Source organism: Agelaius tricolor, unplaced genomic scaffold, assembly GCF_023055355.1.
Source record: "Agelaius tricolor isolate 1412-34295 unplaced genomic scaffold, bAgeTri1.0.p SCAF_33, whole genome shotgun sequence".
In the NCBI taxonomy this organism is placed as follows: Eukaryota; Metazoa; Chordata; class Aves; order Passeriformes; family Icteridae; genus Agelaius; species Agelaius tricolor.
Window position 1 is genome coordinate 2,763,823 of NW_027269293.1, and position 27,920 is coordinate 2,791,742.

Genomic DNA, 27,920 nt, shown 5'->3' on the forward strand with positions numbered 1-27,920 from the left:
CTCGGGGCTCTCAGTTGTTTGCTCGGGGTCTGCAGGCAGCGTGTGTGGGGCAAATCCTGCCCGAGCGGTGTGCCAGGGCCCCCGTGGCACCGGAGGAGGCTGCACCGGGGCACATCAGGGCAGGGAAAGCTGCCCCGTGGTTCTGTCCCCTCTCCTGGAACTCGAGAGTATTTCCAGCTCTCGGCTTCCCACAAACAGCCTTGACATTCTGCACAGGCCGCTCAGCTGCGCTTCAATCACCCGCAGTTATCAGCCATGGGTGGTTTCTGTGTTATTTGTTTCCTTCCCGACATCCGGCCTGGAGCAAACAGCCGGGATGCGACTGTCCCTGCTCCCACCGGGGAATTGCTGTGCTCCAGCCATTGCTCCTGTCCCCATTCTGGGTTTCAGCATGTCCCCAAACCCAACGGGAAGCACCGGGAGCCCCCAGGACGTCGGAAGCTCAGGAAATACAGCCAAATATCTCAGCGGCTAAATCAGCTCACCCCGTGTGCTCACCCCGGTGTCTGCTGTATCCACAGGCTCCTGGACGTCCCTGCTTCCCCTCAGAACCCATCTCGCCACCGAGCCAAGCCGGTTTGCCCCGTCTGCACAAACCCCCGCCAGCGCAACCAGCACATTTCAGGGGCAGAATTTTCCTTTTTTGCCCCTTTTTTTTTCTCCTCGGGACATAGCCCCGAGGCGGGTGGGACTCGAGAGGCTCCCACAGTGGCCTCGCTCGCTTTCTTCTCCCCCTTCCCCTCGGTAGGGAGCCGAGCCAGGCGGGGTGGGCACCGGGGGACTCGGGAGGGCCGGAGCCGCGGACACCGGAACGGAGCCCCAGAAAGCGGCGGGGAGCGAGCGGGGTTTGGGTCCAGAGGGGTCCCTGCCCCACCGAGCCCCACACCTGCCCCGGGCCCGCCGCTCCCGCCCCGCCCCGGCCCTGGGCGGGGGCACCGGGCCCCGCTCCGCCCCGCCCCGCCCCGCCTGGACTTTACCTCCCGGCCGGGCCCGCGCCGTTCCGGGCCATGTGAGGCGCGGGGCCGGGCCGCGGGGCCGCAGCGGCTGCGGGATGGAGCGCAGGAAGGTCTTCGTGGCGCTCGACGTGCTGTGCCTGGCGGTCGGTGAGGGCTCCGTGCCGGCGCCCCCGCCGCGGGCGGCTCCGGAGCGGCTCCGGTGGGGCTGGGCTGGGGCCGGGTCCGCGGGAGGTACCGGGGCTCCGCCGTCCCGCCGCGCTCTGCCCGGTGTCCGGCACCTGCCCGGCGATGTCCGGAGCTCCGGGCCTCCACCGGGAGCCACCGGCGGCGCGGGCGCCTCCCGCCCCAGCCCTACCGGGCTCCCTCGGGGGTCCCGGTTCTCGGGGCCGTTCCCTTTTCCGGGCACGGTCCCTCGGGGGGGGGTGGGAGCCCGGTCCGTCGCTGTCCGGGACGCTGCGGGAGGGTCCCTCGGCTCGGGCGGCACCGGGACGGCTCCGCCGCCGCCCTGGCCGCCTGCCCGGCGCTCCGCGGGACGGAGCGGGGCCGGTGGGTTCGGGGCGCCCCTTCCAGGACCCCCTCTGCTCCCCCCAGTGCGGGGAAATGTTTCTAAAAGTGCCGCAAGGAAGTATCGAATTAAGACGGACTAAAAATAAAGGCCCGGATCGGGATCGCGGCTGGAGCTTCCCCGGCTGCGGGGCGGGGGCAGAGGCCGGGTCCCGGTTTCCCCTCCTGTGGGCCGGTCGGTGCTTTATATTTTTAGGGGAGCTTTTTTTGGAGGATGAAATTATCCAGAAAGAAAATTGGTGTCTAATTTGAGCTGAAAATGGACGTCTGAGGTGTGCGGGGAGGGAGGAGGGACTGGGGCCGGTTCCCTGCCCCCGGCGGGGGTGGCGGGGCAGCCCCCGGTGCTTCATCCCCGCGCTCGCTGCCGTTCGCTCGGTGAGCGCGGGACCCCCGGGGCGGGGACGGGCGGGGACAAAGGTGCGGGCTCCCGGGAGACGGAGGAACAAGGGGAGGCGGAAACCACCGGGAAAGGCGGAACTGGGAGAGGAGCCCGGCCTAAGGTGGCCTCTGGAGCGGGGGGGCCGCTTCCCTGGGGAGCGTCCTGGGGCTCGTCCTTGGCTGTCCCTGAGCAGGGATGGGGCAGGGGGTGCGTTCCAGCGGGGGCTGGCACGGGTGATGTGCGGGGCACAGACCCCAGAACCCCTCGGGATCTGGGGGTAGTTCCGTCCTGCGTGAGCTCGCAGCTGCCCCAGCGTGCTGGGTGGAAAATCCTCCTTGCCCAGGCTGAGCGGGCAGTGCAGCCCCTCTGCAGAGCCCGCAGGAGCTGGGCGAGAGGAGAGGCTGACAGGAGGATGAGGGGAGCAAGCCGAGTGCAGGGGAGTCCCTCTGTGCCGGGACTGGGTCATGTTCAGCATCTCCCAGCACTGGCTCTCCCGGAGCTGCTGTGAGGGCTCTGCTGGGACCATCTGGGGGCCCTTCCCTGCTGTAAAACACGTTTACAAGACGCCCGTGCTCGTTAATTTTATCAGCTCTGCCTCCCCAGGCTGGGCAGTGTGAGGAGAGGGCACAGGATCAGGCCTTGCCCCTGCTGTGCCTGGGGAGGAGCGGGGCAGCCCTGGGGGCTCTGTGGGTGCCCGTTTGTGGCTGTCTCCTGTGGTATCTGGGTGCTGCAGGCATCTGTGAGCTCTGATAGGGCCCTATCGCTCTCAGGGCAGCGCACTGGTGGGTTCAGGTCCTGCTGCCCTGGGTACAGGTGGCTCAGGACTGCATCCTTGTGGGGGGATCCCTCCCTGGCATCAAGGAGCAGAGACTTAGGGGTGAGAGGTGGCTGGTGCTGTGTGCTGGCTGCTGTCCCCAGTCCTCACCTCTCTGTGCCTTGCAGCGTCTCTGCCCTTCATCATCCTGACTCTGGTGAACTCCCCCTACAAGCGAGGCTTCTACTGCAACGATGACTCCATCCGCTACCCCTACAAGGCAGACACCATCACCCACAGCCTCATGGCCGGGGTCACCATCAGCTGCACTGTTATCATTGTAAGGAACTGCCACCCCTTCCCTCCAGGACAGGGCTGTGTTGGGTCTGGAAGCTGGAGCCCAGCACAGCTGCCTCCAGAGCTCTGGAAGGGCAGGAACACCCTCAGCTTGAGCCCTGCTCTGCCTGGGGGCAGGAACTCGTACTGGAGTGGGGAGAGCCCCATCCCACAGGGGTGGAGAGAGGGTCTGTGGGCTCCTGTGCAGGTGGATGCCAGGGTGGATGCTCTGCCACAGAGCCAGAGCATCCTGCACCCCTGGGGAGCTGCTCAGAGCCCCCAGCCCTCACCTCTGCACCCTGGGGAGCTGCTCATTGTGATGGTGTTCACAGGGGTCTGAGGATGAGGGAAGAGATGAGGATGTGACTCCATGTTTCAGAAAGCTGATTTATTATTTTATTATATATATTATATTAAAATTATACTAAAGGAATAGAAGAAAGGATTTCATCAGGAGGCTGGCTAAGAATAGAAAAAGAAAGAATGATAACAAAGGCTTGTGGCTTGGGCTCTCTGTCCGAGCCAGCTGGGCTGTGATTGGCCATTAATTAGAAACAACCGACATGGGCTAATCAAAGATCCACCTGTTGCATTCCACAGCAGCAGATAACCATGGTTTACATTTTGTTCTTGAAGCCTCTCAGCTTCTCAGGAGAAAAAAACCTAAGGAAAGGATTTTTCATAAAAGATGCCTGTGATAGCTCATAGCCCCCAGCCCTCACCTCTCCCCCCTGCTCCCTGCAGATCTCATCAGGGGAGGCGTACCTGGTCTACACTGAGCGTCTCTACTCCAAATCCGAATACAACAATTACCTGGCTGCCCTCTACAAGGTGGTTGGGACCTTTCTCTTCGGGGGGGCCATCAGCCAGTCCCTGACCGACCTGGCCAAGTACATGATCGGCCGTCTGAGGCCAAACTTCCTGGCTGTGTGCAACCCTGACTGGTCCAAGGTGAACTGCTCCATCTATGTGCAGCTGGAGAATGTGTGCCAGGGAGAGAGCAGGAATGTCACCGAGTCCAGGTGAGCCATGGATGTGCCACGGGATGTGTCTCTTCCACCTGCTCACAGTGGCAGCCCCAGATGGGTATTGAGGCTCTCCTGCAGCAGGGCAGAGCCTGTGGAGTGGGCAGGGGTCTTGTGGGGACCGGCTGGGGGCTCACTTGTGGTGCTGTTCACAGGGGTCTTAGGATGAGGGAAGAGATGAGAATGTTGACTCCATGTTTCAGAAGGCTTGCTTTTTATTTTATTTATTTTATTGATTATTTTGATTTTTATTTATTTTATTATATATATTCTATTAAAACTATACTAAAACTATACTATATTATATATAATATATAGTATATTATATTAAATTTGTATTAAAATAGTTACTAGTATAGTCCCTATACTAAAAGAATGGAAGAAAGGATTTCATCAGAAGGCTAGCAAGGAATAGAAAAAGAATGATAACAAAGGCTTGTGACTGACCAAGACAGTCTGGACAGCTGGACTGTGATTGGCCATTAATTAGAAACAACCACATGAGCCCAATCCCAGATGCACCTGTTGCATTCCACAGCAGCAGATAACCATTGGTTACATTTTGTTCCTGAGGCCTCTCGGCTTCTCGGGAGGAAAAATCCTAAGGAAAGGATTTTTCAGAAAATATCCTGGCTACACTCGCTCATGTCCTGACCCATCCCCTTTTTACCCCCAGACTGTCCTTCTACTCAGGACACTCCTCCTTTGGGATGTACTGCATGATGTTCCTGGCGGTGAGTGCCGTGCCAGAGCCCCCACAGCTCCCACACCCGCACACCCCAACCCTGCCCCGGCTGATTCCTCCCTTCTCTGCCCCCCAGCTCTACGTGCAGGCTCGCCTGGTGGGGAAATGGGCCCGGCTGCTTCGTCCCACCATCCAGTTCCTCCTCATCGCCTTCGCCATCTACGTGGGCTACACCCGGGTGTCCGACTACAAACACCACTGGAGCGATGTGCTGGTGGGGCTGCTGCAGGGGGCTCTCATTGCCGTCCTCATTGTGAGTGTCCCCTCCCTCTGGGAGCCCCTCAGGAACCCCAGCAGACAGGAGGGGGACCCTCTCTTGGGGACTGAGGGCAGCCAGGCTGGTCACCTTTGCAGCAGGAGAGGCACCAGAGACATCGGTAGAGGATAAAAGGGCTGACTCTTAGCAGGGGTTCATCCAAATTGGGAGCTCCCACAGCTCAGGGGGCTCCTGCTGAGAGCCCCGGGAGAGCTGCCAAGGTTACATTGAAAGGGAGGTGGGAACATAAAGTAGATGACATTTACTGAGCAATAAGAAAAATTAAGGTTTGGATACTGGGGAATGGACATTTAGGTCAGCCTATGGAGAAACACTTGGGGGGCTGACCCCTGGCTTCTGGCTGATCACTCGATGTCCTGGAGGAAAGTTCTAGATGGAGGGGATGGGATTGTTCTAGATGGAGGGGGAAAGTTCTAGATGGAGGGGACTGACACAGAGCCAGGGTGGGGATTTGGGGATGATCTCAGCAAAGGAGAGGGATTACACAGGTAGAGGGAGGGGGTACAATCTGGGGTAAACCATTTGGGAAAAATATGGATATGGGGATACAAAAACATAATCATTAAGAAGTATTACAAAGTATAAAAACTACAGCAAGCCCCTGCCTGGCCTGACACAGGTGTCCCCAACCCCTCTTTCCCAGGTTCACTACGTCTCTGACTTCTTCAAGCAGCGTCCGGCCCGGCAGTGCGAGGAGAAGGACCCGGAGCGCAAACCCAGCCTGCCCCTGACCCTGACTGACCCTGACCACAATCACTACAGCTACAGGGGCGCCCCGTGAGCCAGCCCTGCCCCTGGCCGTGCTCCTGCCTCTGGGGACAGCTGCCTCTGCCTTCACCATTGGCTCCACGGCTCTGGTGCCTCTGGCTGACACTGACACGAGTGGGACAGCCCTGCCTGCTCCCACGTGCCCGTGGTGCTGCCAGCACCCTGCCCATGGGGAGGGGATGTCCTCCCACCCTGTGCACCTGAGTCACACCCCAAGGCTGCTGTCCCAGCCCTCCGTGGGGAGGGAGGGGAGGGTGGCACGTGGGGGTGGATTTATTGGGCTGGCCACGCTGAGCGAAGAGCAAACTCCTGGGGTGGGAAGGCTGAGCTTGCCTGGCCCGAGTGTGTGTTGTCCCTGTCGAATGATCCAGCCATACCAGCACAAATCCTCACAGGCACAGAGGGAGCAGGACGGCTTCTGGGCTGGCTGTAGTGTTTTGGAAAGGATTAAAGCAATCCAGAGCTCTTCTCTGCTCCATTGATTACCTTTAAGAGCAGCCCTGCCCGCCAGCAGCTGCTGTGAGCAGAGGGTGCCTGGGCAGGCTCTTCTCTGGCTGTGCCCAATTCTGCTGTGCTGGGAGCCAGAGCTGTTTGCCCCCTGCCTGCTTCATGCCTGGCTTGGGCAAGGAGCTGCTGCTCCAGCCTTTGTCCCTCCTGCAGCTTCAGCTGATGCTTTAGGGTGTGTGGCGGGGCTAGGGAGACATTTTCTGTGGTAAAGGAAAATAAATGGGGATGTGGAGCTGTCCAAATGTCCTGGGAAAGTGGGGGCAATGGGTACAGAGCAGTCCCATCACTGACACGTGGCTGCCTCCAGCGCTGGAGTGCTGTGGGTCTCTTTTTAAAATACATGCATTTTCATTATGATGTTGTTTTTAAATTAGATCATCCTTAAAGAATGTCTGTGTCAGGCCTGTTCTCTTTTTTTCCATGGGTGCTCCTGGCCTTGGAGTGGAGGGGCTGAAGTGTTTGGGGGTTTCCTTTTCCTAGAGAAAGGTGTCTGAAGCCCCTCAGCTGTAGGTGGGTGTGATGGTGTTTGCAGGGGTTCTTGGATGAGGGAAGAGATGAGGATCTGACTCCATGTTTCAGAAGGCTTGATTTATTATTTTATGATATATATTACATTAAAACTATACTAAAAGAATAGAAGAAAAGGTTTCATCAGAAGGCTGGCTAAGAGTAGAATAGGAAGGAATGGTAACAAAGGTTTGTGGCTCTGCTCTCTGTCTGAACCAGCTGGGCTGTGATTGGCCATTAATTAGAAACAACCACATGAGCCCAATCCCAGATGCACCTGTTGCATTCCACAGCAGCAGATAACCATTGTTTACATTTTGTTCCTGAGGCCTCTCAGCTTCTCAGGAGGAAAAATCTTAAGGAAAGGATTTTTCATAAAAGATGTCTGCGACATGTGGGAGCTGTCAGGGCCGCTAAGCCGCTCTCCCAGTTGGGCTGGACCTCAAGCCAGGTGTGCTCCTTGCCTGTGAGGTGCCACATTCACCACTCACAGGGTTGTGCTGGAGCTGAGGAAGAGCTGTGGCCAGCGTGGGGCTCCAGGAGCCATCCCAGCCAGGCCCATCCTGGTGCTGCCCTGATCCAGGAGCCTCCTGCGCTCCCCAGCTCCGAGGCCGTGCTCTGCGCGGGAGGAGGGAAGGGAAAGCAGGGAGAGGCTCTTGGAAAAAGTGACGCCGTGTGCCTGCAGCTCCCTTGGCTGGGGGAAGGCAGGCAGGGAGCTGGGAGCAGCTGCCCTGTGTCCCTCTGCTGCCCAGGGGCTGGGGACAGGTGACAGGGCCAGGAAGGGGGGTCTGGGGGCACAGGGCAGGAATGAGGGACAGGTGAGGCAGCACCTGGAAGCCTGGGGGTGCCCCCAACCCTTTTGGGGTGGGATGGGCAGTGCCAGGGCCGGCTCTTGCCCATGCTGGGTGCAGCTGCCCCGTCCTGCTGGGAGCAGCAGGGAGCCCCGGGCTGGCTGCGTGCTGTTGATGTGCTTGTGCAGTGTGGGTGACTCCAGTCTAGACAAGCCCTGATCAAAAACAACCTCCCTGTGTGGAGGGAACTCCCTTTCCCTGACGCTACTTTTCTGTTTTCCTCCAGAGTTTTCTTCCCACCATCGCTTCCCTGGGCCCCCAGCGGGGTCCTTCCCCCGCCCCAGCCCTCCAGGCTGGTTGTTTAACGTCTGCTGGTGTAAAACAAAGCTGGAGGAAGTGCCAGGGCAGGGCAGCTCTGCCGCAGGGTTTGCAAACAAAGCCCTGCAGAGGCTCAGCAGCTCCTGGAGCTGGGCAGTGAGGCACAGCCCAGGTTTGGGAGCTGCCTGCTTGATTTTCCCTTTGCTTTGCTGCGGTGCCCAGCAACTGCCCCAGTTCCTGGCACTGCCTCGACAGCTCCTCTGCCCAGCCAGGAACGTGCCTGCTCCCTTCCCTGCAGATCTGATTGCGCCCCTTGGATGCATCTCTGGAAAAACCAGCCAGGCCACAATGCTGCAGTGTGTGGCTCCCAAGGGCAGGGCTGGCTCCGCATCCCCAGCTCACAGCTGTGCCCTGCTGAGGGATGGGCTGAGACCTGACCAAACTCGTGGCATGCCAAGCCACATGTAAAGCTGCAGGAGCTTCCAAACCCTGTCCAGGCACAGCAGCCTGCTCCAGGTGTGTGTGACTGTGCTCACAGGGCTCTGAGGATGAGGGGAGAGACGAGGATCTGACTCCATGTTTCAGAAGGCTTGATTTATTATTTTATGATATATATTACATTAAAACTATACTGAAAGAATAGAAGAAAGGATTTCATCAGAAGGTTGGCTAAGAATAGAATAGCAAAGAATGATAACAAAGGTTTGTGGCTCGGACTCTCTGTCCGAGCCAGCTGGGCTGTGATTGGCCATTAATTAGAAACAACCACATGAGACCAATCACAGATCCACCTGTTGCATTCCACAGCAGCAGATAATCAATGTTTATATTTTGTTCCTGAGGCCTCTCAGCTTCTCAGGAGGAAAAAGCCTAAGGAAAGGATTTTCCATAAAAGATGTCTGCTCCGGGTGTGCTCCCTGGCCCATCTCTGCAGGGACAGGGGTGCTGGCAAGGAGCCTGTGCTGGCTCCTCAGCCCCAGAGCTCCTGGGGAAGGCAGAGCAGGTCCCTTGTGAACTCTGGGATCCATCCTAGACCCAGTCAGTGCTGCTGTACTTCCAGCTGGACCCTGCTGCCTGGAGGGTCTGAGCTCCTGGAGTGGCTGCCTTGGCCTCCTGAGGAGCTGAGGGCAAGGGAAGCAGGGTCCAGGGCTGGGATGAGCCCTGTGTGCCTCTTTCTTGGTTCAAGGCTCCAGTTTGCACCTCGCCGGATGGGTCAGAGCTGCTGAGAACTCTGTCCATCCTGTTTGGCGAGTCCCAGGAAGCCCCTCTGGTGTTCAGGGTGAGCCCTGGGCAGTGCTGACTCGTGACTGGAGCATCCACCCTGCTCAGGGGGTGACTCAGGAGCTGGGGATGCAGCTGGGAAGGAATCCCCGCTTGTGCTGGGGCAGATTTTGCCGCGGGCTGAAGCCACGGCAGGGACCCGATGAGAGCCGTCCTGTTCCCCGGCAGCGTCAGCAGCTCCACGCACCCAGCACTCTGCCAACGCGCCTCCCTTCCAAAATAAGCTGCTTCTGGCAGCACACAGCCAGGATCTGGCTCGCAGCCCTGCTCTAGAGGGGGCCTGGAGCTGCCTCCCCCAACCTGCGCCTCCTGGCTGCTTCCCACCGTGCCACGCAGCATCCTCAGCATCCTCCCTCCCTCCCTCCCTCCCTCCCTGGCACCCGGGACTCGTGCCGGCTCCACGGGCTTGGCTTGCCCCGGCCCCATCCCCGAGTTCCTCCTCGCTTTTTTTGGCTTCTTTCCGCGGCTGAGCGGGGCAAGAGAGGCGGGCGAAGGGGGCTGAGCTCCTCTGTGCCTGCAGCAGCTTCCAGGAGCGGGCAGCGGCGCTGCCAGGAAGGATGTTACTCATCCCCTAAACATCCCCTAAACATCCCCTTCCCTGGCCGGCAGCCACGGGCGATGCTGCGGCCAGATGCGCCTGAGGTGGCCCCGGCTCGGGGATGTGCTGGGGGACAGCGATGCCATCGCAGCCTCGGGTGGGATCTGGCAGCCCCTGCCCGGGGGCAGCCCACACCGAGCCGGCTTTTCCCCCTCCGGGAGGCTCGGAGGTGGCAGCGCTGGCCCGTGGGGGTTTGGGGGGCTCGGCACAGCGGGGACACCAGGGATGGAACCCGGGCTGGGCTCTCCGAGCGGGCACCGGCTGGGAACGGGCACTGTCCCGTCCCGCCGGGGCGGCAGGGGGCAGCAGGAGCCCGGCGGAGCTGCCGAGCGGAGCCCCGGTGCCCCGGGCGGAGGAGCCCCCGGTGCCCCTGGCCAGAGGAGCCCCGGTGCCGGAGGAGCCGCCGGTGCCCCCGAACGAAGGAACCCCCGGTGCCTCTACCGGAGGAGCCCCCGGTGCTCCAGCTCCCCGGTGCCCCGGCTGGAGGAGCCCCCGGTGCCCCGATCGGAGGAGCCCCCGGTGCGGGAGGAGCCCCCGGTCCCGGCAGCGCCGCCGCCCAAGCTCCGGTGCCGCCCGCGCTGCCCGGCCCGGCCCGTCCTGCCGGGACACTGCGTGGAGCCAGATGCTCCTCCAGCCTCTCTTCCTCTCCTTCTCCTCCTCCTCCTCCTCCTCTGATCCCCCCAGCGCTGCCTCCCCCACTCCCTTTAATCGACGTTTCCGCTGAAATGCGCCGGTTCCACGGATTTCTTTGATCTCGCTGAGGGAAGAAGGGAGCTATAGAAGAAATTAAATCTGCGCAGGAGGAGGAAAGGAGAGAGGAAAGCACTCTCGGGGGAGGCTGTTAAATGTCGCCTCTTTCTCACCAGAGCAAGAAAGAACTTGTCCTGGCCCGTGCCTGTCCCGGGTCACCTGCGCTTGGCTCTGGGGGTGCCCCTGGGCAGGGCAGGGGTTGGGTTGGCACCGCTGGCGCTGTCCCCGCCGCGCTGGCATGCGGGGAGCTGGCAGGCGAGCCCGGGGAAGCAGCCAGAGGCTACGATTTTGTTTTGTTCCCTTTGCCAGGGGCTGCGCAGAGCTGCCAGGGACGCCTCGCTTGGCAGCCGAGCCCCGGGCCCTGCGGGGTCCTGGCTCGTCCCACCGGCCCTGGGGCAGCTCTGGGGGCTGAGGGCGATGTTCTGGGTCCTTTCCTGATGCGCTCTTGCCGTGGCGTTTCTACCCAACCACGCTGCCGGTGGCTCCGGTGACGGCGGGGATCAGCCCGGTGCCACCGGGAGTGCTGCGTGCTGGGCACCACCGTGATGGGAACCAGATCATGCCAGAGCTGGCACACACTGTGCTGGGAGCCAGGCCCTGCCAAAGCTGGGCACACCATGATGGGAGCCAGATCGTGCCAAAGCTGGGCACACACCGTGATGGAAGCCAGATCGTGCCAAAGCTGGGCACACCATGATGGGAGCCAGGCTGTGCCAAAGCTGGGCACACCATGATGGGAGCCAAGTGGTGCCAAAGCTGGCACACACCGTGATGGGAGCCAGGCCCTGCCAAAGCTGGCACCCACCGTGATGGAAGCCAGATCGTGCCAAAGCTGGGCACACACTGTGATGGGAGCCAAGTGGTGCCAAAGCTGGGCACACACCCCATGCCAAAGCTGGCACACACCGTGATGGGAGCCAAGTGGTGCCAAAGCTGGGCACCCACCGTGCTGGGAGCCAGGCTGTGCCAAAGCTGGGCACACACCCCGTGCCAAAGCTGGGCACACACCATGATGGGAGCCAGGCCGTGCCAAAGCTGGGCACACACTGTGCTAGGAGCCAGATCGTGCCAAAGCTGGGCACACACCATGATGGGAGCCAGATTGTGCCAAAGCTGGCACACACCGTGATGGGAGCCAAGTGATGCCAAAGCTGGGCACACACCGTGATGGGAGCCAGGCTGTGCCAAAACTGGGCACTCACTGTGATGGGAGACAGGCTGTGCCAAAGCTGAGCCTGTCCCCATCCCTGTGCCCGTGCCAGTCCTGCTCATGGATGCAATGGGATGGAGGGGCTGCTGCTGAGGACAGCAGAGGTGGCAGTGACAGGATTTTCCTCATCAGTGCTGGAATGGCGTGTCCCCACCCCTGCCAACATCGGGACGGCCCAGCCTGTCCCTAATCCCGGATCCTGAGTGCCTGAGGCTGCACTGCACAGTCAGGGGTTGCTGCAGGAGGCTGAACCTGGCGCAGATCTTGGCAGGATCCTGCCAGGGGCCTTGCTGGGGTCCCTGCTCTCTTCTTCTGCCTTGGTGTCTCCACTCAGCCAGGCCCTTGTGCGTGTCTCAGCCCCCTCAGCCCCATGGTGCAATGCTGGGAAGCAGAAGGGCAGGGGGGACAGGATTCCCAGGCTTGGAGAGAGGTTTAGAACAGAGATGGTGCCTCAGTCCAGCTCTAAACTGCTTTTTTTTTAAAATTTTTTCTATTTTAATATTTTGCCTTAACATGACCTTGGCCAAATTATTTCCCCTCTGTTAGAGATTTATGGGCCTCTTCCAGAAATGATCTGTTTCTGTCTACGAAAATAGACATGGTGCTGTTATTACATTTTAAAATATAATAAGGCTTGGGAGACTGCTCTTCTGCTGCTGCTCTCCCCAGCAGCTCCAGGGCACAAACCCCACTGGTTGCAGGTGTGGGGCAGTGAGAACAGGGGCAGCATCAGATCCAGAGCTGGAGTAACAGGAGAGATCATCCCAGCTGAGATCACAGCTGCTCTCAGGAAATCCCGGGAACAGACTGGGCAAAATGGGGCTAAAGGAGCTGGGCTTCCTTGAGGACAGTCCCTGACTCAGTAAAGGCAGCAGGACCTGGAGGAAGCTGGAAAATCCCGCTCCAGCCCGAGGGGCCAGCACAGCCCATGGCCCCCAGGACTGCCGAGTGCTCGGGGCAGGCGCAGGGAGGCCCTCGCACGGTCCTGCTCTATCCCAGAGGGTTTGCCGAGGTTGTGATTGTTATTGTTCTTCTCTTGCAGGGGCTGCGGGCGAGTTCCTGTTGCTGAGGAGGGGCTCTGCTCCTCCCAGCTCTCTGTGCCGTGAGCTGAGCCACCAGCACGGCGGGGATGGGGCTGTGGGGAGCAGGAAAGGGCTGCGGGCCTGCGCCTGGATTAAGGTTAAAGAGGGGGAGAGGCTCCTCACAGCTGCCGCTCCTCAAATGTTTTATTTCCTGCTCGGTGTAAGCCCGGATTGACCCGCAGCAGCAGCAAATGTCCCGAGCAAGCACCGATGTCCCTGAAAGGAGTCAAAGCACCAGGAAACCCACGAGGAAACCCAGAGCGGGTTGTGTGCGCCACGGGGAGCTCTGGGAGGAGGTGACAGCGCTGTTGTGGGGCTGCTGGCACGGGGACACGAGTGTCCCTTTCCCATTCCAGGTATCTGCCCGTCCCAAAGGACACGGGGAGATGGCAGGGAGCTGGGGGCTGTCGGACCCTTTGCTGGGGCCGAGGAACAGGCCTGGCCCAGGAGCCTTTCCCGGGAGCTCGGTCTGGCACAGGGATGCTGCCATCACACGGTGCCGGGAATTCCCGGTGAGGCGGGACCTGCGGCCCGGGGAGGGCTGCGTGGGTGTGTGGCTTCGTTTATTTTCTTCATTAGAAAACAACAACAAAGAGGCAGAGGATGGACACGGAGCGAGACACGACGGCTTCTTGTGTTTACCACCGAAAAGCTGCCCGGGACGGCAGCGGCTCCGGTGCAACCTCCCGGTTCCGTTTTGCGGGCAAAGCTGCGGTGCCGGACGCGGGGTTCCGCACCGCGGGGCTGGAGGGTCCGTGCAGTGCCGGGGATCCCGCGTGGGGCGGCGGGAGCGGCCCGAGCCCGGTCCCTTCTCGGTCCCCTCCGCTCCCGCAAGGGTTAAACCGCGGCTCCGCCCCCTCGTTCTCCTCTCGGCCTCCCTTGATTGACACCCGCGCGCCGGCCGGGCTGGGGCTGACCAATGGGGAGGCAGCTCCGCGCGCCCCACGTGGGGGCGGCCGCGCTGGGCGCGCTCCCATTGGCTGGCGGCGGGGGCGCCTGCCCGCACGGGCCAGGCCCCACGTGGAGCTGGCGCTCGCGCCCGTTCATTGATCGCGCTCCGCAGAGCGGCGGCCGCGCGGGCGGGGCGGGGCGGGGCGGGGCGGGGCGGGGGCTCGGCCCGGCTCGGCTGCGCTCGGCTGGACTCGGCTCGGCCCGGCCCGGCTCGGCTCGGTTCGGCTGCACTCGGCTGGACTCGGCCCGGCCCGGCCCGCCCCGCCGCAGGGGCGCGCGCCTGGGGCCGGGGCCGGGTCTGGGACCCGCAGCGCGGTGAGTCCCGTCCTGTCCCGTCCTGTCCCGTCCCGTCCCGGTTCGGCTCGCCTCGGCTCGGTGTCCGCCGGCCGGGGTCCGGCCGCGCTCGGGGCTGGCTGGGCGGCCGGGCCGGTGCCGCCCCGCGGCCGTACCTGCGGCGGGCGGCGCGGGGCCATTGTCTGCGCGGCGCGGGGGGCCGGGGCTGGGCGGCTCCGCCGAGCCCGGGGGGAGCCCCGGGGCCCGCGGGAACCGGAGGGGGGGCGCTGCGGGCGGGGCTCCCGGGCAGCGCCGGGCGGTGAACCCCGGTTCTTCTCCAGGGCCTGATCCGGAGCTGGGAGCGGTGTCCCGGGCCTGTCCCGCGCCTGCGGCGGGGCCCGCGCGGCCGGAGGGTGCCGGGCCTGTCCGGTGCCGAGGATGTTCCCGCAGAACAGGCCCCCGGTGAGCCCCCGTCCCCTCTCAGCCGTGCCAGCCCGGCCCTGCGCCCCCGAGCCCGGTGATGCTCGGTGCTGACCCACAGCCGAGTGCCGGTACCGCGGGTGATGCTCGGAGCGGTGCCGGTACCGCGGGTGATGCTCGGAGCGGTGCCGGGGCTCTTCCCAAAGCCGGGCTGGGCTTTGTGAGGTGCCCGGAGCGGGATCCAGGGGCCGGGAGGGATGGTGGGACGGGGATGGGCAGGCTCGGAGCTCAGTGTGTGGTGGCCACCAGGTCTGTGCCATGCCCAGTGCCACCCGTGGTCGTTCATCCCTTCTGGCTCTGTGGTCACGCCAGTGCTGACAAGGCCCTTGGTGCCTGGTCGGGAGCAGTTTCCTCTCCAGTAACTCCTTGTGCAACCTCCTGCATGTGCTGCCCTCCCAGATGTGCCCACAGCCTCTTCCCCGGGTGCAGGGATGCCCTGGGGGACGTGCCAGCCTTGCTGGGCAGCAGCAGGAGGTGACCCTGGAGGTGCCATCTCTGCCTAGGCCCATCTCCAGGCACCCTCTGCTGCCTCAGGAGCTGCCGTTGCTGCCAGTGCCATCCCCAGCACCCCCCAGTCCCTCAAGCTGACTTACCCAGAGACCTTGGATCGCATCAAGGAGGAATTCCAGTTCCTGCAGAACCAATACCACAGGTGAGAAGCTGCCAGAGCTTACCTGGGGGAACTGGGCACTTCAGTGATGCTGGCTCCTCCTGGCACTGGGCAGCACCATCCAGGGTGGACTGGTCCCTCCAGAGGATGGCTGTGCCAAGCATCACCTTGGTAGCTTGAAATGAGAGAGGCAAACTCAACCTTTGCCTGCCAAAAGCCCCAGGAGGAGGTGCTGGCTTCCAGCAGCGAGCTCCTGGGCTGAGCCAGAGCCATCACTGGGACCTGGAGTCCCTCTGATCCCCGAGGCTGCTGCCCAGGATCACCTCCCCATCCCCTGGAGTCCCTGTGATCCCTGAGGCTGCCCAGGATCGCCTCCCCTTCCCCACACTGTGCAGGTTTAAACGCAGCTGAGCTTTGCAGCTCGCTCCATTTGGGAAGCAGATGCTGGGGAGGGGGTGAAGAGTCCGTGCAAATTGCTCCCTGATGCCCAGATCCCTTTGGTGTCCACCTCCTCTTCGTCAGCCCCTTCCTGCCCTCTTTCAGGTGGTTTTCTTGGCTCGTGCTGGGAGGTGGGATTGGAGCTGAGAGGAGGCTGAAGCGCTGGGAGGGCTCCTGCTCTGTCCATCCTGTCACTTGGGAGGAACAAGGGGGGGTTTGCTCCTTCTCCCTCTCTCTCCTCTTTATTTTCACAGCTTGAAGTTAGAATGTGAAAAGCTGGCAACAGAAAAAACAGAAATCCAGCGTCATTATGTCATGGTTAGTGAGCTCCACCTGAAAGGAGAAGGGTGGTGTGGGATCTCCTCTGAACCATCAAAGTGCATGCAGGGATGCTTTGCCTTGCCTTTGCTTTTGGGTTCTGTGGCCAGGCCCTGAGACCTGGTTTTGTGGCTGTTCCTGTCTGGTTTCCCCCCAGAAAGATCCATGGTGTTGGAGCAGGACGTTCTGCCTCAGCTTGTGGTGGCAAATCTGCTCCTGTGTGGGTTGATCCCATTCCTGGAGGAATCCTGGGAGGGCTGTGTCCATCCTGTGGGCTTCAGCTGTGTGCCAGAGCCCCCTGTGCTGTGCCAGAGCCACCTGTGCCATGCCAGAGCCCCCTGTACTGTGCCTAAGCCCCCTCTGCTCCTGGGAGAGGAGCTGGGGACTCTGCTGTCCCCATGGCCTGGCCACACCTCAGCTGTTTGTGGCCAGGCTGAGCTGCTGTGCCAGCACCACAGAGGATTTTCTGCTTGGGAGCTCCCCTGGTCTCCAGAGCTGAGCTGATGCAGATTTCTTTCCCTCACAGTACTACGAGATGTCCTATGGCCTGAACATCGAGATGCACAAACAGGTGAGTGTGGCTGGGTTTGGAGCTCTCTCCACCTCCTTGGTCCCATCTCCCTGGCCCCATTTTACCACCTGGGCTCTTCACAGACAGCATGGGAAGCTTCTCCCTGCTGCAGCCCAGGAAATTCAGTGTTTGTGGGAGATGTGTCCTCCTCCCTGTGCTTTGTGTTGCTCTGTCCTGTGGCCTTGGCTGCCTCCTTAGGTCCCCACACAGGTCTGGGCTCTGGTTTTGGGTTCAGGGTGCCTTGCCTGGACTGTGATGCCTCCTTAGGTCCCCACACAGGTCTGGGCTCTGGTTTTGGGTTCAGGGTGCCCTGCCTGGACTGTGGTGCTGCTGTTGTGTCAGGCAGAGAGGGCTGGTGGAGGATTTGTGCTTGCATGGCCGCTCACACCGGTTGTGAGTGTTGTGAAGGAGACTGGTTTATTCCTCAGGGCAAGGAGGGCTGCAGGGTCACAGCAAGCTGAGAGGCTCTGGATCAACACCTTTCCAAGTGGGCCAGGGCTGAGGAGCATCCTGAGGAGAAAGGAGGGTTTGTTCTGTGGGGTGGGTGCAGGATGGGCTCTCCGGGGGCTCAGCTCTGCGCATCCTCCCTCGCTGCTTCCCCTCCCTCCCTTCCTCAGCTCCCTCCCTCCCTCCCTTCCTCCCCTGAGCCGAGCTCTGGGTCACACCAGCTGCTCTGAGACAGAAGGTTTCTCCTCATCTATTTTTAAAGAGGCTGCGGAGGAGCCTGGCGAGGAGGCGCCGCCGCCTTCCTGCCCGCCCCGCGCCCGCCGACGCCAACTGTTGCACAGGAGGGCAGTGCTGGCCCTGTCCCCGTGCCAGGGCAGGATCTCAGCCACTCCTGCCCGCTCTGTGCCCGCTGGGAGGGTGTTCTGCCCCTCTGGGATGCCCTCCTTGCCCCGGCATCCCTGCTGATGCTGCCCTTGTGAGAGCAGTTCTGGGGTCAGTTCTGTGCCTGGGGCAGTTCTGGGGGTCTCTGGGACAATTCTGGGGTCAGTTCTGTCCCTGGGACAGTTCTGGGGTCAGTTCTGTGTCTGGGGCAGTTCTGGGGTCAGTTCTGTCTCTGGGACAGTTCTGGGGGTCTCTGGGACAGTTCTGGGGTCAGTTTTGTCCCTGGGGCAGTTCTGGGGTTGGTTCTGTCTCTGGGACAGTTCTGGGGTTGGTTCTGTCTCTGGGGCAGTTTTGGGTTAATTTCTGTCCCTGGGACAGTTCTGGGGTCAGTTCTGTCCCTGGGACAGTTCTGGGGTTGGTTCTGTCTCTGGGACAGTTCTGGGGTCAGTTCTGTCCCTGGGACAATTCTGGGGTCAGTTCTGTCCCTGGGACAATTCTGGGGTCAGTTCTGTCTCTGGGACAGTTCTGAGGTCAGTTCTGTCTCTGGGACAGTTCTGGGGTCATTTCTGTCTCTGGGACAGTTCTGGGGTCATTTCTGTCCCTGGGACCCTTCGGCCTTTGGTCTCCTCTGGAGGCTGAGAAGGGGGTCTGGGTTCTGCCCCCTCCTCTCAGCCCTGTGCTGGCTCCGTGGTGTTTCCATCCTCCCCACCAGGGTGGACAGGGAGCTCTTTGGGGCTTGGGGCAGCCTGCCCGGGGTCTGTCCGGCCCTGCAGAGCTGCGAGCTGCTCTCCTCTGGCTGCTGTTCCCTCCCAGCCCTCTCAGGCTCGTGTTTGCTGCCAGCCCCAGGTGCCGCTGGCCGCCGGCCAGGGAGCTGTCGGCACTTTTAACAAGGGCCCCGAGTCTGCTCTGACAGCCCCGGCCATTGTGTGAGACCAGAACGGGAACGGGCTCAGCGCTGCCCTGGGGGCTCTGTCCCTCCTCCCCTTCCCCCAAATCCTGCCCTGCTCACGGGCACAGGCAGGTCCTGAGGGCACAGCACAGCAGGTCCTGAGGGCACAGCAGGTCCTGAGGGCACAGGCAGGTCCTGAGGGCACAGCACAGGCAGGTCCTGAGGGCACAGGCAGGTCCTGAGGGCACAGGCAGGTCCTGAGGGCACAGCACAGCAGGTCCTGAGGGCACAGCACAGCAGGTCCTGAGGGCACAGCACAGGCAGGTCCTGAGGGCACAGCACAGCAGGTCCTGAGGGCACAGCACAGGCAGGTCCTGAGGGCACAGCACAGCAGGTCCTGAGGGCACAGCACAGCAGGTCCTGAGGGCACAGCACAGGCAGGTCCTGAGGGCACAGCACAGGCAGGTCCTGAGGGCACAGCAGGTCCTGAGGGCACAGCAGGTCCTGAGGGCACAGGCACGTCCTGAGTGCTGCTGCCTGCCCTAGAGCTCCTGCCCAACATGGGCTGAGGCCATGATGTGCTGTGCCTCTGTCCCTGCTGTGCCCCCTGTCCCCAGGTGCTCAAGGACCAAGGTTTGGGGTTTGTTTGGGGGGAAATGGGGCTGAGGCCATGCTGTGGTGTGGCCTCTGTCCCTACTGTGCCCCGTGTCCCCAGGGGCTCCCCAGGTGTTCATCAGCAAGGGCCAAGTGTGGCGTTTTGCTCTGGGTTTGTCTGGGGGGAAATGGGGCTGAGGTGTGGGGTTTTGCTCTGGGTTTGTCTGGGGGGAAATGGGGCTGAGGTGTGGGGTTTTGCTCTGGGTTTGTTTAGGGAGAAATGGGGCTGGGGGCTGGCTGTGCTGTACCTCTGTCCCTACTGTGCCCCCTGTCCCCAGATGCTCATCACCAAGGGCCAAGGTTTGGGGTTTTCTCTGGGTTTTTTTGAGGGGGAAATGGGGCTGAGGTGTGGGGTTTTGTTCTGGGGTTTTTTTGGGGGAGAAATGGGGCTGGGGGCTGGCTGTGGTGTGGTCTCTGTCCTTGCTATGCTCAGTGTCCCCAGGTACTCATCACCAAGGGCCAAGTGTGGGGTTTTCTCTGGATTTTTTGGAGGGGAAATGGGGCTGGGGTCTGGCTGTGCTGTGCCTCTGTCCTTGCCATGCTCAGTGTCCCCAGGTGCTCATCACCAAGCTCCACGGTTTGGGGTTATCTCTGGGTTTTTTGGGGGAAATGGGGCTGGGGTCTGGCTGTGCTGCTGCAGCTCTGCAAGCAGCCACAGCCTTGGCAGGAGAGGATCAAAACAAGAACGAGCAGGAGACGTTAATTTATATTTTTTTCTTATTGTTGCTTTGTTTTTGGCGTGGAAAGGGGCCTGTAGCTCTCTACAAAAGCACCTCCCCGAATCTGCCTGGCCTTGGGCTCGCTCACCGAGAGCCGGAGGGGAGGCGACGCCGGTGCTGGTGGCTGGGGGTGGGGGGGGGCTGCAAACAGCGCGATCGTTTTTCATGCTGAGAGCGTTAAAGTGCCAGTAAATTGCACATTAACGAGTGCGAGTGAATTGGAGGCAGCTCTCCCCAAGGAGCTGCTGCCCATCAGTGCATTAGGGAAGAGAATCCATCACTGCCGGCCCCGGGAGACAGCTAAATCCTTCCCAGAACTGCCGGCTGCCAAATCTCCTCGCTCCCCCCCTCCTCCTCCTCCTCTTCCTTTCTTTTCTTTCTCTTTTTTTTCCTCCCCTCCTCAGAAGGGGAAGCGAGGGCAGGTGCCAGATTTGTTTCTGTGCTTTGGGGCTGGCAGGAGCAGAGCAGCTGCTCTGGAGGGCAGCATGGGAGTGACCCTGGCTCTGTGTGCCCACCCTGGCCGTGCCCCCTCACCCTGGCACTCACCTGGGCCTGGGAGATGTGCCCGAGGTCCTGGCAGGGAAATCCAGGGCTCAGTTCTGTCCCTGGGGCATGGGAGATGTGCCCAAGGTCCTCACAGGGAAATCCAGGGGTCAGTTCTGTCCCTGGGGTGTGGGAGATGTGCCCGAGGTCCTGGCAGGGAAATCCAGGGGTCAGTTCTGTCCCCGGGGCATGGGAGATGTGCCCAAGGTCCTGGCAGGGAAATCTAGGGGTCAGGTCTGTCCCTAAGGTGTGGGAGATGTGCTTACAGTGAAATCCAGGGTCAGTTCTGTCCCTGGGGTATGGGAGATGTGCCCAAGGTCCTCACAGGGAAATCCAGGGCTCGGTTCTGTCCCTGGCAGGGGCTGCCATAGGAAAAGGGGGCTCTGTGAGCTGTCAGGGGGTGCCATGGGGCCCTGGAAGGTGGCAGGGAGTGCCATAGGTACATGGGGGCCCTGGAAGCTGGATTGGGGGTGCCATAGGGCTCTGGAAGGTGGCAGTGGGGTGCTGTAGGAGCACAGGGCTCTTCAAGATGGCAGGGGGGGTGCCATGGGAACATGGGGGCTCTGGAAGATGGCAGAGGATGCCATGGGGCTCTGTGAGCTGGCAGGGGATGCCATGGGGCCCTGGAAGCTGGCAGAGGGGTGCCATGGGGCTCTGGAAGATGGCAGAGGATGCCATGGGGCTCTGTGAGCTGGCAGGGGGTGCCATGGGGCCCTGGAAGCTGGCAGAGGGTGCCATGGGGCTCTGGAAGGTTGTAGGGGATGCCATGGGGCTCTGTGAGCTGGCAGGGGGTGCCATGGGGCTCTGGAAGCTGGCAGAGGGTGCCATGGGGCTCTGGAAGGTTGTAGGGGATGCCATGGGGCTCTGTGAGCTGGCAGAGGGTGCCATGGGGCTCTGGAAGGTGGCAGGGGTGCCACAGGAGCATGGCACTGCACAGCACGAGACGCTGCTCTCCCTCCCCACGCTCTGAGCTCTTGATTGCCAGCGGCACTCGAGTGCTGCAGAAAAACAGCAGCTGGAAGGAGAGCACCTCTCCAGGGCTTCCTCCGGGCCAGGAGGGCGGCAAGGGGCGGGTGTGGTGCCATGGAGGCTGCCTGGAGGGCAGGGGGAGCCTGCAGGGCTGGGGCTGCTGGGCTGGGGGCTTGCTCAGGGCTGGCCTCGGTGCCATGAGCCTGGGGGGCTTCATGTCCCTGCCAAGGAGGAGCTGGAAGCCATCCCAGGGCCCTCAGGGTGGGGATGGAGCGTGCTGGGGTTTGAAGGAGGTGTTGCTGTGAACAGGAATTGTCACCCCAGGGTGGTTCTGCTGAGCAGCCCTCGGGCTGGGTGTCAGCACCCTGAGATTGTCCTCACCCCCGTGGTGAGGGGGCTCTGCTGGCAGCACTGGGGTCCCTCAGGGTGGCCCTGATGGGATCTGTTTCTCCTCCCCTGCCAGACGGAGATCGCCAAGCGGCTCAACGTGATCTGCGCCCAGCTCATCCCGTTCCTGTCTCAGGAGGTGGGTGAGCCCTCGGGCCCAGCCAGGTGTGCAGAGCTCCTGTGGGGCCCAGGGGAAGACACCAGCCTGCCCCAGCCTGCCCCAGCCGCTGTGTTTGTCCCCACAGCACCAGCAGCAGGTGGTCCAGGCTGTGGAGCGAGCGAAGCAGGTGACTATGACCGACCTGAACGCGGCCATCGGGGTACGTCAACCCTCTGCCCGCCTCTGCAGGGCCACTCGGGCGTGCTGGCACCTCCCAGGCTCCTGCCATCCCTGGCCTGAGCCCCCCTCCTGCCCCTGGCTGCAGCCCTGCCCCTCGTGCAGCTGAATGAAGGGGAGGAGAGAGGCAGAGCAGGCTGGTTTGGGGGCTGCCAGCAGGATTTGGGGTGTAGGAGATGCAGCTGGGGAAGGGGGTGGTGGCTGGTGTGTGTCACTGTGTCCTGACAGCCTGGGTGGAAGGGGGCACCACCATCCCCACTCAGCTGTTCCCTGGAGAGTGCAGCAGGTCCCACATCCAGCGCAGGGTGGGAGGGATGGGGTGGCCCCAGGACATTCCTGGGGACACCCTGAGTGCAGGCCCTGCCCCTCCACACCCAGGCCCCATTACTGACTGTCCCAGGGCTGCCACTTGCCCCTCACTTGCCCAGCAGCTGTCCTGGCACAGCCCTTTGACTGTGCCCTCCCCTCTCCTCTCCAGCACCAGCTGCAGACCCAGCACCTCTCCCACCACGCTCCCCCCATCCCGCTGACCCCCCACCCCTCTGGAATGCAGCCTGCTGGCTTGGCTGGCATCAGCAGTGCCTCAGGACTGCTGGCACTCTCGGGGGCACTGGGGGCCCAGGCCCAGCTCCTCGCCAAGGATGACAGAGGAGTCCATGACACAGAGCCCAGGGGTGAGTGTGGGGGAGTGTCCTGGCTTGAAAAGGAAGTGAGTTTTTTGGGAGTTTGGTGGTCAAACCAATTAATGCTGAGATTTGAATGTTGGCACCTGGTGTGGTCACTGAGGACATGGATACCATGGCAGGGAGGCAGAGTTTGGGGTGGCTGAGGGGATCTGAGTGAACATGGGAACAGAGAGTGCTGGGCTTGGGGCTCCCTCTGCTCCCTGTGCCCTTCTTACCTGGGCACTTCCCTGGGCTGGGGGCTGCCTGTCCATGCCTCAGGGCTGCCACTGGGCTGGAGGAGCAGGGGGCTTGCAGCTGCAGGGGGTTTGGGTGGGAACATCCTCCAGTGACCAGCACCCTCTGGGAGGGGGGTGAGGTGGGCTGGTTGGCTGGGGAGGGTTTAGGAGCACCCTGATGGTGAAGAAGGGTCTGGGACAACCCTGCTGCTGTCATGCTGGTCTGGCCCTGCTGTGAACACCCCAGCAGCCATGGGTGAAGTGGGTGATGTTCCTGAGGGGCTCTTGGTGGTGACACAGTGTCCCCCTTTCCCTCTCCTCCTCCTCCTCCTGCTGCTCCTCTGCGTTGCCACAGCGACAGACCGAGACCCCGGCCCCGTGAGTGCATTTTTCTTGTCTTGCACCATTCCATGGTGGCACCAGCTGTGCTCAGGACACAGGGCTGGGCTGGGGCACTCCATGCTCCTGGAGGCAGCCCTGCCTGTGCCAGGAGCTGGGCAGAGCACCCCCAGCCACTGGCACTGTCCCTCACCCAGAGCTCCCTGGCGCTGTCGAACGGGGAGCGCGCGCGAGCCATCGCCGAGTACCTGAGCAGCAGCAAGAAGAGGAAGGTGGAGGAGAAGGACTTTGTTACAGACTATGTGAGCCCAGGGCTGGGGGGCTTGGGGTGACCCCATCCTCCCCTGTGGAGCGAGGAAAATGGAGCTGCCTGGCAGGCAGGAGCGAGGGTGGCTGCAGCTCCTCTGGCTCCAACCGCGCTCCGCATTTCAGGGCAGCGATGCAGACAAGAGTGAGGACAACTTGGTGGTGGATGAGGTCAGTGTGCTGGGACACTGGGAAGGGTCTGGGGTCAGTGTGCTGGGACACTGGGAAGGGTCTGGGGTCAGTGTGTGCTGTCCATCGCCGAGGGTGGGCCTAACAGGCTGCTCCAGGCAGAGGTGGGCATCTCAGCGAGGTGTCAGTGGCAGCAGTGAGCCCCAGGATCCAGGCTGGCAGCCCGGCCCTTGCTTGAGCCACCATAACCTGGTCCATCCCTGCCCTCCAGCCTGCTCTGCTCCCTGCTGATTTCCCTCCCTCCCCAGGACCCCTCTTCCCCGCACAGCGTCCACTCCTACTCGTCCCGGGAGAACGGGGTGGAGAAGGTCCCGCTGGGCAGGAAGGAGGCCGTGCCCCTCAGCCCGACCTCCATGGCCTCCTCCAGCAGCACGTCCCCGTCTCGGAGCAAGGATGCACCCACGGTATGTCTGACTCACTTGGGGCTGTGCTTGTGTCCTTGCTGGGCTCAGCTCACAGAGTGGCCATGGGTCCCCCCGCCTCCAAACCCATAGGGCAAAGTGCTGGAGGGACAGGGAGGTCCCACAGACCCTTCAGCACTGGCTGAGCTGGGCTGTCACTGAGGGGGAGCCAACAGGGACTCCCTGGCAGGGGCGTGGTGCAGTTGCCACCTCCCCATTCTGTTCCTGGCAGGTGGAGAAGGCAGGAACACCCAGCCTGAAGTCCAGCACGCCCACCTCACAGGGTGACACCCTGCCAGGCTCCAGCAGTGCCCAGCAGTTTCGCCCCACCGCTGCCAAGGTCCCCATGGACCCGCTGGGTGAGCTTGGCCCCGCTGGGGCCCGGGTGGGTCTCCAAGCTCTGTCTGCAGGGCCCCATCCCTTCACTCTGCCTCTCCCCCAGCAGCCCTGGGCCTGAGGAATCCTCTGGGAGTGCAGAGCCCCTACTCAGCCGCCTTTGGCTTGGCCCACCCTGCTGTCAACGGGGACGTGGCCGGGAGCAGCGCCTACGCCAGCCTGCACCTGATGTCCCCGCAGCTCAACGGGGCCGCGGCCGCCGGGGGCTACGGGCGCTCGCCCCTGGTGAGTGAGATCGTCCCCGTGGGGCTGTGGGCTCACAGAGTGTGAGCCACCCTCACCCCACTGTCCCCTGCAGGTGGGCTACGACCCGCACCCCCACATGCGCGTCCCGGGGCTGGTGGCCGGCATGCAAGTGGGGAGCTCGGGCAAGCCGTAAGTGGGGCTGGGCTGGAGGGGCTGTGCTGGGGGAGGAGGGGATGTGGTGGCTTGTGGGGGTGAATGTGGGCTGTGTGGACAAGCTGAGGGCAGCAGGGAGCAGAGCCTGGGGGAAAGCTGGGCTGTGGCTCTTGTGTGCCCAGCTGGCATCACTGGGTGTGTTCTGCTCATGGCTCTGACTCCAAACTGTGCTGCCTCTGTTGGACCTGCAGCCCCTGTCCAGGCAGGATCCTGCTCTGCTTCTCACTGCTCTGCTCCCCTCCAGTCCCTTCTCCTTCCATGTCCTCTGCCTCCAAACCGTGCTGCTTGTTGGTGCCACGTGCCTTTGGTGCCTGTTGGACCTGGGTGGCACCAGCCCCTGTCCACACGGGATCCTGCTCTGCTTCTCATTGCTCTGCTCCCTTCCAGTGCCTTCTCCTTCCATGCCCTCTGCCTGCAGACCATGCTGCCTCTGTTAGACCTGCCTGGCCCCTGGCCATGCAGGATGCTGCTGTGTTTCTCACTGCTCTGCTCCCTTGCAGTGCCTACTCCTTCCACGTCAGCGCTGACGGGCAGATGCAGCCGGTGCCTTTCCCCCCCGACGCCCTGCTGGGCTCCGGCATCCCCCGGCACGCGCGGCAGCTGCACACCCTGAGCCACGGCGAGGTGGTCTGTGCTGTCACCATCAGCAACTCCACCAGACACGTCTACACCGGGGGCAAGGGCTGCGTCAAGGTCTGGGACGTGGGGCAGCCGGGCACCAAGACGGCCGTGGCTCAGCTGGACTGCCTGGTGAGGATGAGGAGGAGCAGGAGCAGGAGGAGGAGGAGCAGGAGTGCCTTTGGGCTGGGGCTGGCAAGGGGAATGTGGCCCTGCTGCAGTGGAGGGAGCAGAGGGGCCTTTCCCAGCTGCAGTGGGAGAAGGAGAAGTGTCTCCTGCAAGGCCCTGTGTGCTCATCCTGTCCTCCTTGCCTTGCCCTGCTGCCTGTCACCCCTGCTCAGAACCGTGACAACTACATCCGCTCCTGCAAGCTGCTCCCCGACGGCCGCAGCCTGATCGTGGGGGGGGAGGCCAGCACCCTGTCCATCTGGGACCTGGCAGCCCCCACGCCCCGCATCAAGGCTGAGCTCACCTCCTCTGCCCCCGCCTGCTACGCCCTGGCCATCAGCCCTGACGCCAAAGTCTGCTTCTCCTGCTGCAGCGACGGCAACATCGTGGTGTGGGACCTGCAGAACCAGACCCTGGTCAGGTGAGTTTGGGGCAGGGGCTGCAGGCCAGGACTGCTGGGGACTCCTGGGGCCAGCATCCCCTCGGTCCCTGCAGCATGTCCCTGCCTGTCCCTGTGTGTGACCCTGGCCATGGGACAGTGCCTGTCCTTGCACTCCTCACTGCTGGCTGCTGCCCTGCCCACGCTCCATGCTGCAGGTGCTGCCTGCCCTGCTGGCTGTGCCCTCTCCCTCTCCATCTCCCTCTTTCCCAGGCAGTTTCAAGGCCACACAGATGGTGCCAGCTGCATTGACATCTCTAACGATGGCACCAAGCTTTGGACAGGGGGTCTGGACAACACCGTGCGCTGCTGGGACCTGCGGGAGGGCCGGCAGCTGCAGCAGCACGACTTCAGCTCCCAGGTAGGGCTGGAGGCCTCTGGCAGCACCTGGGGCCAGCTGGCACCTGCTGCTGGGCCACCCTGTGAGCCTGTGTGTCCCCCCAGATCTTCTCCCTGGGCTACTGCCCCATGGGAGAGTGGCTGGCCGTGGGCATGGAGAGCAGCAACGTGGAGATCCTGCACGTCACCAAACCTGACAAGTACCAGCTGCACCTCCACGAGAGCTGTGTCCTCTCTCTCAAATTCGCCTCCTGTGGTAGGCACACCTCTCCTGGCTCCCCCTTGCTCTGCAGCCTCATGGATGCCACCTGTACTTCTGTCTGTGTGTCACAGAGCTCGTTGCACTGGGGACAAGCATTTGTTCTGGTAGCCAGCCTTGTCCTGGTGGTGATGGTCAGAGAAGGGGTGTCCATCCCTCTTGGAGCAGTGCTGGCTGCTGGAGCCAAACTCCTCTTTGTGTTCTCTTGGCTGCCTCTCTCTGTGTGTTTCACAGCCTGGGCAGGATCTGCTGCTGCCTCTGGTGAGGTGACAAGAGGCTGTTTTGTCCCTCCACAGGGAAGTGGTTTGTGAGCACGGGGAAGGACAACCTGCTCAACGCCTGGAGGACGCCCTACGGAGCCAGCATCTTCCAGGTGAGGGCTGGGGCTTCCTGGCCTGAGGCTGCCCAGCACAGCCCAGCTCTAATTATGTGCCAGCCCCATAAACTCATCCCTGCAGCCTCCCCAAGGAAGGGGGACTTGGGACCTTGCTCTGAGGCTGCTTCTTGTGCTTCTCCCTGTTCTCTGCAGTCAAAGGAAACCTCCTCAGTCCTCAGCTGTGACATCTCCACGGACGACCAGTTCATCGTGACGGGCTCAGGGGACAAGAAAGCCACAGTTTATGAGATCATTTACTGAGCCCCAGAGGTGCCAACTGCAGGACAGGCAGCTGTCCATGGGGGGATGGACAGGTGGACTCTACCTGCCCTGCTGCTGACTTCCCAAAGAACGTGCAGCCAGTGGCTGTGGCATCCCAGCTGGAGGAGAGAGGAGAGGGGTGGAGGTGGCCCTGGGACCGTGGCCAGGCATGGTGCAGGCTGCTGCTCGGGGTGCATTTCCTGGGGACTTTCTCCTTGTTTTGTTCTTTGTGGGTTTCTTTCTAAATCTAGACTGTGGGAGTTGGAGATGGGGGGGGAGGTCTGGCATTGTTAGGGGTTTTGTTTGGGTGCTTTTTTTTTTTAAATTTTTGTTTTTTAAGCTTTTTGTTGTGGGGTTTTTATTTGTTTAAGGCTCTGGGCCTGCCAGGGTGGATGGGCTCTGGCCTCACTTCCCTCTGTGCCTCCCAGGGTGTATTTAATAATAAAAACAAACCAAAAAAAAAGGCAGCTGTGCCTTGTCCTGGGCAGTACCCTCAATGCTCTGTGTGGGTGGGATGGACCCGGGTGGGAAGGGGTGACAGCACAGCAGGAACCTTGTCCCTTTTGGTCACAACTTGCTGCTCCTTTCCTGTGCTGAGGAGGGTCTGAGGGTGCTCCTCAGTGGGCAGAGCCCATCGCTGGCCCTGCTGGGGAGCAGCAGTGTGGGCACAGCGTGGTGCTGGCTCTGCCATGCCCCAGTGGAGCAGCCTCGGGC

The 27,920-nt window shown here is 62.0% G+C and overlaps 2 protein-coding genes across 5 annotated transcripts; both read left to right on the top strand.

Annotated features, from left to right (window-relative positions):
• The first annotated feature begins 934 nt into the window (after nt 1-934).
• Nucleotides 935-6,700, top strand: PLPP2 (phospholipid phosphatase 2). Of its 2 annotated transcripts, none has more exons than XM_071451658.1 (6): nt 935-1,099; nt 2,842-2,993; nt 3,734-4,011; nt 4,691-4,748; nt 4,836-5,012; nt 5,680-6,700. In XM_071451658.1, exons 2-6 carry the CDS (start codon nt 2,958-2,960, stop codon nt 5,815-5,817), a joined length of 687 nt encoding a protein of 228 aa, XP_071307759.1. In that variant the 5' UTR covers nt 935-1,099; nt 2,842-2,957; the 3' UTR covers nt 5,818-6,700. The 2 variants fall into 2 exon arrangements, with proteins under 2 accessions (XP_071307759.1, XP_071307757.1); XM_071451656.1 differs by having other exon boundaries at nt 943-1,103.
• Nucleotides 6,701-13,974: 7,274 nt separating this feature from the next.
• LOC139602103 (transducin-like enhancer protein 1) lies at nt 13,975-27,854 on the top strand. 3 transcript variants are annotated; one of them, XR_011683103.1, is made up of 21 exons: nt 13,975-14,114; nt 14,414-14,534; nt 15,056-15,204; nt 15,855-15,918; nt 16,445-16,489; nt 21,555-21,617; nt 21,724-21,798; nt 22,294-22,489; nt 23,072-23,094; nt 23,253-23,357; nt 23,488-23,532; nt 23,799-23,954; nt 24,184-24,310; nt 24,394-24,572; nt 24,646-24,722; nt 25,247-25,496; nt 25,706-25,953; nt 26,189-26,332; nt 26,416-26,566; nt 26,866-26,942; nt 27,099-27,854. XR_011683103.1 is itself a non-coding variant. In XM_071451625.1 (21 exons), the coding sequence occupies exons 2-21, from the start codon at nt 14,511-14,513 to the stop codon at nt 27,204-27,206; spliced, it is 2,310 nt and encodes a 769-aa protein (XP_071307726.1). In that variant the 5' UTR covers nt 13,975-14,114; nt 14,414-14,510; the 3' UTR covers nt 27,207-27,852. The 3 variants fall into 3 exon arrangements, 2 of the variants coding, with proteins under 2 accessions (XP_071307726.1, XP_071307727.1); XM_071451625.1 differs by having other exon boundaries at nt 26,185-26,332; nt 27,099-27,852; XM_071451626.1 differs by having other exon boundaries at nt 24,397-24,572; nt 26,185-26,332; nt 27,099-27,851.
• The last annotated feature ends 66 nt before the right edge of the window (nt 27,855-27,920 follow it).

Coding starts and splice junctions, on each gene's coding strand:
- PLPP2 (XM_071451656.1), top strand. CDS start 1,052: ATGGAGCGCAGGAAGGTCTTCGTGGCGCTCGACGTGCTGTGCCTGGCG. Junction 2,994..3,733: donor TCAGCTGCACTGTTATCATT/GTAAGGAACTGC, acceptor TGCTCCCTGCAG/ATCTCATCAGGGGAGGCGTA. Junction 4,012..4,690: donor AGGAATGTCACCGAGTCCAG/GTGAGCCATGGA, acceptor TTTTACCCCCAG/ACTGTCCTTCTACTCAGGAC.
- LOC139602103 (XM_071451625.1), top strand. CDS start 14,511: ATGTTCCCGCAGAACAGGCCCCCG. Junction 22,490..23,071: donor CCATGACACAGAGCCCAGGG/GTGAGTGTGGGG, acceptor GCGTTGCCACAG/CGACAGACCGAGACCCCGGC. Junction 23,955..24,183: donor GGAGCAAGGATGCACCCACG/GTATGTCTGACT, acceptor TGTTCCTGGCAG/GTGGAGAAGGCAGGAACACC.